The sequence below is a fragment of the Spermophilus citellus genome (genome assembly GCF_964194105.1).
Source record: "Spermophilus citellus genome assembly, chromosome: X".
NCBI classification, from domain to species: domain Eukaryota; kingdom Metazoa; phylum Chordata; class Mammalia; order Rodentia; family Sciuridae; genus Spermophilus; species Spermophilus citellus.
Window position 1 is genome coordinate 25,689,917 of NC_138190.1, and position 14,503 is coordinate 25,704,419.

Sequence of the window (14,503 nt, forward strand, 5' to 3'; positions counted from 1 at the left end):
CTAACAATTCCTTTTTATTGGTTGGTTATTTCCATAGTGTATAAACCTACTGTGAACTTCATAGTAGAATTCACTAAAAATCTGACTTCCCGTTTTTGAGAGCCATCATATAGGGTGGGAGGGTATTTTGGTGGCAATTTTGAGGAAAGGCAGTAGTCAGCCATTTATCTGTTTCCACATTTATCATCTCAAGACTTGGGGCATGACATATACACTGGAATTGATCACTTTTTCCATCCCTATTATAGTCAATAATTCTTAATGTTTCTGGTAGAAAAAAATGGATCCAGTGACTAATAAAAAACCCCTCCATATTCATGTGACTCATGCTCATACTGGAATTCTTTCTACTTTGAGAAATAGAAAGGTCTCTCCCCACAATTTGACTTTTCCATTTCTACACCCTAGGCAGCCTTTTCCATTGACTCCTTCCGTCTGGCGTCTGTTCCTTTCTGCTCCTCTTCCATATGCTTCTCCTTTGCCTCTACCCTTCTTTATTCCTGTGCACCTGGGATTTGTTTTCACCAAGTTCTGACATTTTCTGCTTCATTTCCCTTGTGTAAAATGTACTGAGACAACAACTCACGTGGAAGAGGAAAATCAGACGTTTGTCTGAAAGCTTCTCCCAAACATGAATAATTAAGGCAGTAGACTGAGTGCTTTACCATCGACTGTATTTAGAACATGTAAATCCTTAGAAGCCATTTAAGAATATACAATGAATGATATGTGCTATAAAATCCACATTTCACTTGAGGATGAGAAGCTAAATTAATAAAATAAATCATCATCAAAAAAACAAAGAGGAAAGACAGGATGTTAGCAAAACTTTTTCCTCAGGTAAATCTGGAATTTGCTGCGTCACTCTCATATTACCAGCAAGCACTAATTAATTCATAAAATTAATGCTGCCTATAATATAAATATAATAAACTCTCCAATGCTGCAAAGTTTGAAATGTAAAGTAAACCGGCCAGGTAGAACAACATTTCCCTTGGCCATTTGATAACGTGGCTTAACATATCAAATACAATTCTCCTTCTGGTCTCAGTCTGAAAGAATCACCAAAGAGTACCTATTACTGAAATTAAATTGTTTCAAACATTCTGAAGGCTAATATGAAAGTCTTAAAAATGTGCAAATACAATGACCTTCAAGCTTAAGTTTGAGGAATTCATACTAAGAAAGTAACTGGAAAATCTTACCAAGATATAATAGAAAAATTTTTATTTATAGCATTATTGATGGCTGTTATAAAGTATAAATAAACTGAAATATTCAATATTAGGGAATTGGTTACATACATCATGATGAATTCATACAATGAAATGCTATGCAGTGTTCCATATAATAATATAGATAAATATTTATGGATATGGAAAAGATCATGTCAGTTATAAAAATGAATATAATCTGGTAAATGGATGGAACTAGAGACTATCATAATAAGTGAAATAAATCAATCACCCCCAAACCAAAGGCCAAATGTTCTCTCTGATATGTTAATGCTGACTCACAATAGATGGGGTTGGGGGAGAGGAGTGGAGGTTCACCTGATTGAACAGGGGTGGGGGTGGGGGAAAGGGAGCCATATGGGAATGAGAAAGATAGTAGAATGAATCAGATATAACTTTCCTATGTTCATATATGAATACACAACCAGTGTAACTCCACATCATGTACAACAACAAGAATGGAAAGTTATACTCCATGTATGTATAATATGTCAAAATTTATTCTAGGGCTGGGGAGGTGGCTCAAGCGGTAGCGCGCTAGCCTGGCATGCGTGCGGCCCGGGTTCGATCCTCAGCACCACATACCAACAAAGATGTTGTGTCCGCAGAGAACTAAAAAATAAATATTAAAAATTCTCTCTCTCTCTCTCTCTCTCTCTCTCTTTAAAAAAAAATTATTCTACTGTCAAGTATAACTAAAATGAACAAATAAAAAAATTACCAAAAATAAATAAATCAAAGCTAAGAAATACCATTAAAATGAATATAATCTATTTTTCTATTTTTCTAAAATGTTTATGTGTGTGCGTATTTGTGTGCATATGCTTAACAATGCATGAAAAATTCTGGAATGAAAACCATGTTATCCCTCAGAGATGGATTTACAAGTGATCTGTTTCTTCATGTTTATCCAAATCATCAGAATTTTCTTTCTATAATGCATAATAAAAACATCATATTCAGAAAAAATGATAACTTCTATCAAACAAGAGAAATCGAGTTGTTAAAGATTCCAAGGGTATTATTATCTAATCAGTGAATCATGACACACCTAAGTATCATGAATAGTGCATGCAGACTACAAACAGTGTGGAGATAATTCTCTTATGTTTCTATTCCTTCTTTCCATTTTAATTATCACTTTTCTGTGATAAACCTAAGTGAGAATTCCCTATGCAAAATTTTAGCTGTTTAATGGCATTTAATGAGTACTGGTTGCAAGTATTCCCTGGGGTGTCTAGAATTTTAATTGGGTCCCTTGAGGTCCAAAGAGGCTTTCTAGCAAGACAGTTTGAAAGGTAGGAAGAGAGAGGCACAGTCCAGACATGGAAAAGTAGCCAATGGTAGAAGAGAAACTGATTAAATAAGTATTTATTAAGTGTTTCTAAGTTCCAGTGAAGCATTAATTAGTAGGAAGAGGGGAAGAAAAGGGAGAATAAAAGAAACCTAATGCTTGGATTCCCTTTATCTGGTAGAAGAAACAAATACTGACTTCTAAGAGAGGATTTGGTGAAGCGCGGGCTGCCCATGGTGAGACCATAAGCTGCTGCTTTTTTAAAATAAGGAAGTGCTACAACTTCAGTTCTAGGTTAAATGGTGCTGACTAATTATTAGTGGATCAATGAACCCCTTTGTGTTTCTTAAAAGGGAAAAATAACTAAAAGACTTAGGGAATCCAGTTTTAAAGATCTAATGGTAACTTAATAGCATGATATAATAAGGCTCTAAGAAGTCAGGGACAGAGGACAGTCAAGAGACTTCACAGAATATAAGCAGAAGGACCTGGAACACCAAAAGATAAAAAGCTCTCAGTTATCTGAGTGAGGGGACTTTTCCTAAGGTGTGAAGTTAGGTAAAATTGCAGAATGTTTGATCATCCTAACTACATATCAAATGACTGTTTCTTTGCTTTCCCTCCTAAGGCACAAGAGTATAAGAAAAGATCTGACATGAGGACAAAAATCTATGCAAAGGACAGGGGACAGTGGTTAAGGGCTGGAGAAGAGAAAGCCAGTTAGACAATGGTTCCCACCTTAATATATAACAAGGTACTCAGTCTAACGCTGTGATTCTTAAACTTTAGTGTGCATAAAAAACTTTAGAAGCTTGTTTAGATTCCAGATTCCTAGATCCCACCTCCAGAATTTCAGTATTTTTAACAAAAATCTATACTTTCAACAGGAACCTTCACAACTCTGCAGGTGAGCTCCAGGACCACTGTTTAAGAACTTTTGAAAGTATTTGTGATAAAATGTGATTTGTTGTTCTCAACAGGGCAAAGGTGGTATTTGTTAGTTACATGATTTTAAAGGAGATCTAAGTGTAATAAAACACTGAGAGCTCATTAAATATTTTCTTTGACCATGTTAAGCTTGTAAAATGTTTTTAAGACATATTTCTAGTACATTTGTTGGAAGCAGCTGCTCTATCCTTATTTTTGTGAGTGTATACTGAATATTTCAAAATGATTTACCTATGTTTGTGTTGGGAATGTCTCTTCCTGAAAAGGTTTCTTTGGATATGGAATGATTTTTTTTTGTATCAAAGGCTATTACATCATAGGTTAAATATCTTATTTTGCAATTTGGAAGATGCAAGGGTAAAAAGACAATTGCTGAAGCACATAACTTGAGTGATCATATTTAGACATGGGAAATAGAAATTACAAGCCCAAAGGGGAGTGGGGGAAAGGGCATGGGGGTAGTAAAGATGGTGTAATGGGACTGACATCATTACCCTAGGTATATGTATGATTGCATGAATGGTGTGACCCTACTTTATGTACAACCAGAAAAAGTAAAACATTGTGCTCCATTTGTGTACAATGTATTGAAGAACATTTTGCTGTCATGTATAATTGGCTGGAACAAATAAATACATTTTTAAAAAAAAATTACAAGCCATTCTAAGATGAGGAAATCAACTTACTGGCTTTAACTAAATATTCTGGATACCTGAGCAAAAACACTGTTTTTTAATTGTCACATATCCTCTATTTATCCTTACTTATTCAACAGAAAATAAAAGAGGTGATTGAAGGGGCATACTTAGCTTCTATCCATTTTCTATTAATCTTTATTAGTGGAGACAAGAGCTTAGGGGCTACTAGCTTTTAACAAGGCAAGTGCTGATCTTTAAAAAGCAGATAATTTCCACAACTTGTAAGGTTTAGATAAAAAGCAGAACCTTCAAGGTATGTTGGGATGTATTGCTTAGTCTTTTTTTTTATTGGTTGTTCAAAACATTACATAGTTCTTGATATATCATTGCTTAGTCTTTAAATAACTCTTTGGGGACAGCACTCCAAGAATTATAGGGGCTGATAAAGTGATTGTTATTTCTCTAGATACAGATATTTCAAATGTGATTTGGTTGATGCCTATTTTGAAATCCTTAATAAAACTTTACTCTGAAAGGCACATATTCTTAAAGCAAAATGTGTTATATTGAATTCATTTTTCACTTTGACTTCTTTTATAAAACTAATGATACATCCCCATATATATTTGGTGCCTTGTGTAACAAAACAACACTTGAACATACAGAAAGAAAAAGTACAAATTCAGAAATAATAAAGAATCACTGAAATTAAATGGGAGCTAAGAGGCTTTAAATAAAGAGAGAGAATTAAGCCTAAAGATAAATAAACCTTTTTTTTCCAGATTGTCTTGAACTTCAACTTCCAACATAATTAACATTCCAAGAGTGAGAGAAAGAAGGTCAGAGATACTCAATGTCCAAGTTGCATTTTTCTCAAAAGTAGAAAGACTCTGCCTCTTTTTGTTCTTTCTTTGTTCTCCACTATAGAAAAAAATTTTTAACTAATCTAACTTCTAATACCAAATACTTCCCAAGAGATGTACTGCTGCTGTGGATTATATAATGTTGGTGTTCTTGCCTCTCAAATTAATGTTCAAAAATTTATAAATGTGAATGTTTTATATAATATTTACAAGTTTTTCTTCCATATATAAAAATCTTAGAAAACATAAACTTTGCTCAAGTTATGTTGATAATATATGATTCTCATATTTAACAGTATTACAATAATCTGGAAAAAGTCTGGTAACAGTCTGAATTGAAATCTTTTTGAATTGTATTTATATAAAATATTAACTTGACCACTTCTCAAATCATTATCACTCACTACTTATTTCTTCTTATACCTCAAGGATAAGATGTGATATAATACATATGAAATGGATGGCATATACTTTTATTTTTTAATATTTTTTTAGTTGTAGATGGACAAGATACATTTATTTATTTATTTATTTTTATTGTATGTGGTGCTGAGGATTGAACCCAATGCCTCACAGGTGCTAGGCAAGCACTCTACCACTGAGCCACAACCCCAGCCCTGGTATATACTTTTCTTGGATTAAATTGTGAGATAGGATTATATAATTAAAGTATTCTTTTTTACTGGAAGATGTCTTATTGACTTTTTCTTACATCCTGTATTTTAAATTAATCAATTTCATTTAAATATAGGAAAACAAAGGTAGAAAAATTCTATAATTTGGCCAGGTTCATAAAGGGCAAGTGCATAATTAAAAATAATAGCATTGTAGAACTGTAAGAGAACTTGACAAGATCACCTGTGTTTCTGGTTAAACCTCTTAATTTCAGTGAGGGATAAGATTGAAGTCTGAAGTAGTTAAGTGACTTTCTCAAGGTGGCATGCTAGGTAGCAGTTAAGTGACTTGTTTAAGGTGACATGCTAGTAGAAATGGAGCTAAGAAGAAAAGGAGCTTAATGACTAAGTCACTCAGCTGCTGGTCCAAGATTCTTTCTATTGTACCTTACTAATAAGGAATAATTGCTGAAAAGCAACAATTTAGAATTTGGAATTTCTTCATTCATATAGTTTAGGTGGAGGAGCAAGAGAGCCTTTTGAAACAACTTATAAATACTTAAAGGAACTTGTTATCAAGTGAGTATGTATATATATATATATATATATATATATATATATATATACACACACACACACACACACACACATATATATATATATATATATATATATATATATACACATATATATATATACTTTTTCTTTCTTTTTGTCATATTGGGGATGGAACCCAGTGCCTTGGCAAGCCAGGCATATTACTTTACCACTGAGCTATACCTTAGACCCTCATGTGTAAATTAGGATTGTATTAGGAAGACCTGGTGAAAGAACAGATATATATATATATATATATATATATATATATATATATATATATAGAGAGAGAGAGAGAGAGAGAGAGAGAGAGAGAGAGAGAGAGAAATGAGAAATGTTCATTATGGAATTTGAGTCAAAATTTAGAGCATGATACAGGAAAATGGATGGAACTTGAGATTATCATGTTAAGCCAAATAACTTGAACTCAGAAGGTTGAGGGTCTTATGTTTTCTCTCATATAAGGAAGCTAGAGAGGAAAAAGAAAAACAAGGGTTGGAATGGATCTACTAAACATCAAAGGGAGATCGGTAGAGGAAAGGGACCAAGGGGTGAAAGGAATGGTGTGGGGTGGGGGGCGGGGGGGGAATGGTCAAGAATGATATTGATCCAATTTTATTGTATGTATGTACGAATAGGTAACAGCAAATCCCATGCATATTTACAACCATAATGCACAAATAAAAATGTGGAAAAAATTTAGAGCATGCATGGAGAGATGGTGTTGTGTGAAAACAAGGATATACACATATTCACATGAAAAACTAAGGAAATTGTTGGAAAGCAAGAAGGGGATTAGAAAGCAGAATCTACTTGGCTTAGAAAATCCAGTTGGGGAACTAGAATTCTGCTTGGTAAAAAGCACACTGGGGACAGGAGATGAACAGAGAATGAAAGGGGTTAGCAAAGGTTTATGTGACATAATTGGTAGAGAATGGTGTGTACACTAGATTCTACTGACCAACTTCATGAGAGCCATATTTTTTTTTCTTCTGCTTTGTTCACTAATGCATCCCTAGTGCCTAGAAGAGTGCCTGATATGTAGTCGGCACTCATTAAGTATTTGTCAAATGAACAAATAAATGATTGAATGAGTACAATGTGTGCATGACAAGATTGTAGCTCTTGAATGAAAGAGTAATATGATGGAAAGTGTCTAGTTAGCATATTCTTGTAAATATTTAGTGAATGGTCTAACTATGTATGTTAATCTATCAGTATGGTATGATATGAAGACTTGAATAAGAACCACAGGAAGAGAAAAGTTGTAGGGCCTAATGAAAATAAACGGAAGGAGAAGAACATGGTATAGATCTAGAAATACAAGGATACCTCTACTGAGCCAATAGAGCACAAAAGGAAATTTCAAAATCATTTGGATTCAAATGATTTCTTTTTCATTAAAATTGGACACCTGTGAAATTAATGCTTTTATTTTGTGAAATATATAAATGGTTTAAGAATCCCTCAAAAACAATAAACCAACAGTAATTATTTAGTATGTTATAATTTGGAGAAACAAGGTTGTTTTTCCAGGGTATCTCTGGAACTACTTTTTAATTGTGGTGACTTTTCATAATAAAATAACCTCAATGGAGTTACAGATGAGATTTCCCATGCAGGCTTATTAGTGCCATTAATGCTTCTGCATCTAACTCTTCCCAGTGTTCATTTATTCTTTTTCATAATCATCCTAAATTACTATCTCTACTGAGCTTCTTTGAACTGAACCTTGCCATTCACTAAGGACTGAGTGATATCCTATTTCAATCAAGTGTCAGGAATAAACTAAATTGCTTTTATGTGAAGAATTAGTTCTTTCTTTTTTTATAAGCTGATGCTTATAACACATTCTATATTATTAGAGAGGCCTATTTAAAAGCCAAAATCATTGATCTGAATATTTAAATTCTCAAATTTGCAGCATTTTAGATAAGCTAAGGTAACTGTTTTCTACTTGATTAATGACAGCAAGAATTAAACTGCAGGAGCTGGCATATGGGAAATTGCTGAGAATGAAGAGCCCATATTTTGGCTGACATGCTGTTTGCTGCTTTCAATTCTCCTTTTATTTCATCAAGTTCATATGAAGGAGAAAAAAGGCACTGAGCGATGTTCAGAACAGTTACAGCACCTTGCTTTTTCTTTCCTGCAAAAAAAGAATAACTTTCTTTTCTTTACCTACCAATATCTTTTCCATCTCACATGTTTCATTCCTTTTTAATGACAGATGTTATGAAAGTGGCCTTTGTCATTACACACTGTGACCTCTCTTAAGAGTTTAAGCTGTAGAAAATGAATGGAGCCTCCCCAGCTTTGAAAATGCCATTGCCATTATTGCCCCCACCTCATCACCAACACATGGGTAAAAAAAAATCATGAACAGAATAGAGAGATAAAAACAAGTGGCTTGAAAGCTGGGGTATAAACTTGGGGAAAAAGCCTTATAAATAATAATAAATACTTTTCTACTCCCAGAAATATGCTTCTCTATTTCATCTTTTCCATTGTGTATTTATCTTAAAAAGGTTTCTTGTGTACTCTGTGGGATAATATGATGATTAAGAACTCAGATGCTAAAGTCAGATACTCTGTGTTTAGATCTTGGATCTGTCACTTGCTAACTAAGTAATCTTGGGAAAGTTATAAACTCTCTATGCCTCAATTTCTTCAAATATAAAGAGAGCATAATAATGAAATCTATCTAGGTTTGCTGAGAGCATGAAATGGGTAAATAATGTGAAGCCCCTTTGGCATAGCATGTGTTAGCTGCTATCATTATAATTATTTTGTATTACGTGCAAAATTTTATAATAGTACTTTTGAATTAATAAAATGTCAGGGTTTTTCTCCTCCTTATATGAGTAGATACATTATATGCTGAAACTTTGGACAATTGGGAGAACTTTAAAGAATAAAGAAATCCTTCCTTTCTGTAATCTTATTTCCTAGAGGAATTGACTCCTCTCACTATTTTGGTGCATTCTCTTGTAACTATTATTGAGTTCATTGTCCTTTTTACCTCTACCACCAATCCTTTTATATACAAAGACAAAATCATGAAATATCTCCAGAAAAAAGTAGATAAGGAAAAGCAATTGATCAGAAAGCAGGAAGCCTAACTTCTACTCCATGCCACTTGGTAGATTGTTTAGGTAACAGAAGGCATTTCACAGACCTGCTCTGCTCTCTTATCCCTTTACTGAATTATCTTAGCAAAATGGTATGGCAAAGAGCTTCTCTCTGCTTTCCTTACAATGATGTTTGGATCCATCCATCTCAAAAGAAAGCTGGTACATAGAATGAGGCAAAGTAGAAAGTAACAGGTGAGTATAGAATTAAAAGCTCAGTATACCCACGTAGGATGTGTTTTTAAAAAATCTAAGAGGAATCAAATGACAAAAAGCGGCTATATTCTCTAAGCTGCAGAAGCTATGGAGAGGGTTTCTCTAAACTGTTAATTATAATGAGTTCTGATATTTAAAGAATGTCCTCCGGTATGAATTTTGAGTAATGCCAAAGAAAGAATTCCATAATAAACATCCGTTAATTTTATCACTTTTTGTATAACCCTGTGATAAGCTAAGAGAGAACTCTATGAAATTAGAAGAGCTGTACTCCTCATTTAAATTCACTCTAATGTCTTAATATGCATCTCTCCTGTGGTTATAAAACATCACCATGTTAATCTAACCTGAACCCTCAAGTATCATCTCCATTCCAAGCAAATGAATGATTCATTTATTCAAAATAAAATGAATCATTCCAAAATTGGGTGATTTACATAAACATATGAGATATTAGCTACTTATGCTAAGAAAACGAGGAAAATTTTGTCATTTTAATTCATCTCTGGCTTTTTTGCTGCAATCTTTTCCTACCTAATGTTGAGAGACTTTTTCCGCAGCTCACTCCACTTGAAGTTCATGTTATCTAGACGTCTTTGTAACAGTGCCGCTTCATCAGAACCTTCCAGGGATCTCAGGATTTTTTGGCCATTTTCGTCTAGGTTGTGATAGATATCTGTGTGAGCTTCGATTTCTCCTTGGAGGTCCTATGGGGCAGCAGGAAGAAGGATACATGCAGAATTATTGAACGAAAGAAACCAGCAGTGAATGTGAATTTGGAGAACTACAAAAATAAACTATGAAAAAAGAATAAACTATGAGTTCAAAAGACATTTTAATCAGTCCCATATGAGATGATATACCCCAAATCACTTTTCTTGGTATATTGTCTCGTGTTATTATGTAGATTGAAAATGAACATCTAATTAGGTGTAGTAAATTTATTCCTTGTCATTATGAGTTGGAAAGTAATATATTTGTGACTTCACAAATTTCATAAGTTAAATCTTCTAGTCCATGGATAAAATATATTGTTTTATGGACATGGTATAAAATAAAATTATTTGGAAAAGTGCATCCCGGTGCCAATCATTTCACTAAAATATGAGTCAAGACATATTTTCCATTTACATAGTAATCTGTAAGGTTGACTCTGACTATAAAAGCATATAGAGATGAATAAACAAGGTTGTCCTTGGTCCACAGCACAAACACATTAATGGGACTCTATCAGAGAAGCGAGTCTTCTTGACAACACACGTTAAGTTCACCTTGGTGTTAGCGCATCATACATATATTATAGCATCACACATTTATTAGCAAGATCTCCCATTTAAAAATGCCATCATATTTCTAGGCTTGAGAGGTGGAAAGTTCATAGGACCTTGGTAAAAGTTATGATAAGAGGTACACATTTAAGTTCATGTGTATAGACACAGATTAAGAAAATTATCATAGGAGAAGTATCTGACCTTTACATGGTATGTCTTCCTGTGTAACATTTTCAGCTTGAACCGGGGACTACAGCACTGATCCTGTTGCATAGCAATCCTGAGAAAACCCAGAAACTGAAAGTGCCCTGCTTTAAAATGCCAACTTTGCTTACATTCTGTTGACAGAATGAGTTTCAGAGCACAGGCCTCACCAGTCAATAATAATAAACGACCACTTTGTACTCCTAGCTAAACGGTAGCCAGGCGTGTGGATGTGGGAGGGACCTCAAAGAGAGGAGGCCTGGAATATGCAACTGACAGTTTATATTAAACAGCCAACTTTTCTTATCATTTCTCCATTACAAGCCAGAGACATTATAAATTCATTTTATATATGTGTTTCCCTCCTTGTTCCCAGCAGAACAGTCAAAGCCAAAGGAACATTCCTTAGAGAGCTGCCGGGTACCAGCATTCCTTTCTGCCTACACAATGAATGGAGGCTTTGTACATTATCTGACTTGCTCTTAGAGATTTGTATGCTTCTGTTCAACAAGTTTGAAAATTCATTCTGAAGCTCCAAACAATTGGATTGATCTATGTAACTAGAAAAGTTTTCTTTTTTCTCTGTCTCTCACTCTTTCTAAAATTGAATTAAATTACTCTGCTAAAGTAAGGGAGAAAGTGGCAACAATAACATGTTAGAAATTCTGAAGAACTAGCTCACGTTTTCAGGCATAGCCTCTTAAGATGCAGAAGTTTGAGTGCTGAAGAAGTAAGGTAGATGGGCAGTGAATGTCTCCTGTTACTATTTTTGGCAGCCAAAGTACCCTTGATGGACTATGAAGAGAGTTATGTCCCATCCTCTTTGACTGGAAGGACTGGAAAGGGCATATGCATAGGACCACATCAGAAGTTGAAAGAAGGAAAATACTAAAGTAGACTTAGGAGCATGTATCTCCAACCCATTAAAACCAGGCTGGTTCTGGAAGGGTACAGACAGATTTTGAAACTAGCATATGTAGTGGGAAACTAGCATTGGGCTTCTTCAGAACAAAGTTGGGTCAAACATATATCCATTTTATTGCTGTTTTCTTCGTCTTTTTAAAAAAATCTACATGGAATAACATGCTGGCTTTTGAGCAAAAGAGAAAATTGAGTTAATTCATCTAAGCAGTTCAGGAAAAATAAAAACCAGATCCAAGGTCCTGATAATTTCCTCTCTTGTCTCTTTTACTTTACTTTTTTGTTCTGATTTTTACACTACCTAAAATTTCTCCTCAGAGTATATATTTAGTGAATTAAAGTCAAATTTACAATTGTTCAAGAAAATAAAGTTCCTGTTTGGTTTTTGTGCAGTGCTGGGGATCAAACCCAGTGTTTTCATATGCTAAGCACTCATCCACCAAGCTACACCCCCACAGCCCCAGAGAGTAAAGTAGTTTGACTAATAAAATAAACATTATACAATATATGTATATAAATGATTATACATTTGAATTTTTATATCCTGTATTGATAGCAGACACCCAGTCCTAATCATTAGTTCCTTAAGATTATGTATAACATGAAGCTATCAACACTTTATTGAATAAAAGAGGTCTTCTCAAGTGCAAATAGGATGTTGATTCATGAATTTGTTAATTTTCATCTTTGCCATGACTGTGTGTATCACACTGCATATAAACATTTTTGCTGTATCAATAAATAAATGAAAATAAAATTCATATACAAATATTTATCTAAGACTAATTGTCTAGTCTTAGCATCATGGAAATATAAGAATGCAAGTGACAGTTCTCTTTTCCTGAAGTCATGCATGTACTTTTTATTTGATCCATGCATGTTATATTACTAACTAAATATCAATGAGAATTTCCTGCCAAATCTCATAGATACTGGGATAAAATTTTCTCCCTTAAGAAATGAAGAATTGGCTGAAGTAAAAAGTCTTAATATCGACAGGAAGGTAAGTATAATGCCAGTGTTAGTTTTCTAGGGCATCATGGTGGCTTGGAGCACCAAATGACATATGTACAGTGAAGAACTTCACAGGTTACAGTGCACTTATAAATGTAACACCCTGGCTGTTCCTCCCCTGGCTGTGTGAAGTATATCATATTCTTCCTGTTTTGCAGATGAGAGGTTCAGAGAAGTTTAACTGATTTGTTCAAAGTTTTCTATGTAGTAAATGTTAGAACTGGGAAGTGGATCCAGTTTTCTTGACTCCTGAATATCTTGGGCTATTTCCACCAATCAGTTTGCTGTGAGCATTGGATGTAATACATAGTAGTTACTGAAGCTGAACAAGGATACTATTAACAAGAGGGAAAAAAAACTGTTGAGGGAGAAGCACACTGAAAGATAGCATTACTGATTTTGATAAAACATTTACCCACATGGATTGATTTATTCTGAGTGAAAAATGGAATCCTGACTACACTTTTTATTTCTCATTTTGCAATTGGACATCTGGGACCACCTGTGAGCAAAAACTATCTGTATTGAAAAGGTCTTACTATAAAATATCTCTGCTGCCACAACACAAATTCTCCCATCAATGAGTCCTCTCTTTGTCTCTAATTGCCAAGCGAACCATGAGCTACACCAAGTAATGACCTGACACATCAGCATTAAGAGAGTTCGATCACATTCCTTTGGGATGCAGGCTCGTAGAGCATCTGTCAAGCTACAGGATTCAGGTAGGTTTCCCTAAAAGACAGACAAGTACTGGTAAAGATTATGAGGGTCTCCTTCAAAGGTTACTCTACTGTAGTGGAGAATTTTCAGCACCAATATGCCGCATGAGTTCTAGGTGGGGAGGGGACATTGACAGGCCAGGTAGGAAGAAACATACATTTGCAGAAAACCACCATGATGGCATTCGTTTTAAGAGTAAACCTTACACTTAGAGACCACAAAAAAGCAGGAAGTTGGTATGGAGAGTCAAGTGGGGTCTTCAGAGAGTAGCCAACCTGGACATAGGACAATTTTCACAGAAAATTGTAGGTAGTTTTATTTCAAAAGATCACTCAGGATTTAGTTACTGTATTTATTGTATGCTATATATTTTTACTCTTTTTTTGTGATTGTATTAGTACTTGATAGGGAAAAGATATTTGTTATATAAACAACAAAAACTACTTCAGCAGCAGTAACAAATATAAGACTTACTATATACCAGGCATTGTCCAAAGAACTATATATGCATGAGCTCATTTAATCCTCTAAATCACCCTCTATGGTAAGCATAATTATTATCTTAATTTTCCATATAAGAGAAGAAAATTACAGAGATCAAGAAAACATATCAAACATTATATAGCTAATAAACTATGCAGTCAGTGTTGAATTGGGACAGTTGAACAGCAGGACTTGTGCTCTTAACCATTAAGCTTCCTTACCTCTGAGTTTCAGGTTTTTTGATGGCAATTTTGTGATTAATACTAATGTCATCTACATTTTAGTAAATTTAGTTCTGCCATGAGGCACTAAATATCATTGTTTCCAATACCCAAAGAGTAATGTTATAGTCTT

General features: G+C 34.3%; 1 protein-coding gene across 6 annotated transcripts in view; it reads right to left on the bottom strand.

Annotated features, from left to right (window-relative positions):
- The window catches only part of DMD (dystrophin), a gene marked incomplete at its 3' end in the record, with an annotated part of 2,539,585 nt that overhangs the window by 393,542 nt on the left and 2,131,540 nt on the right, over nucleotides 1–14,503 (bottom strand). For all 6 annotated transcript variants that reach the window (XM_081277777.1, XM_081277778.1, XM_081277780.1 and 3 more), the window contains one exon: nucleotides 10,071–10,243. In XM_081277777.1, coding sequence (XP_081133903.1) covers nucleotides 10,071–10,243 — 173 coding nt within the window. The remainder of the gene's footprint in view (nucleotides 1–10,070; nucleotides 10,244–14,503) is intronic.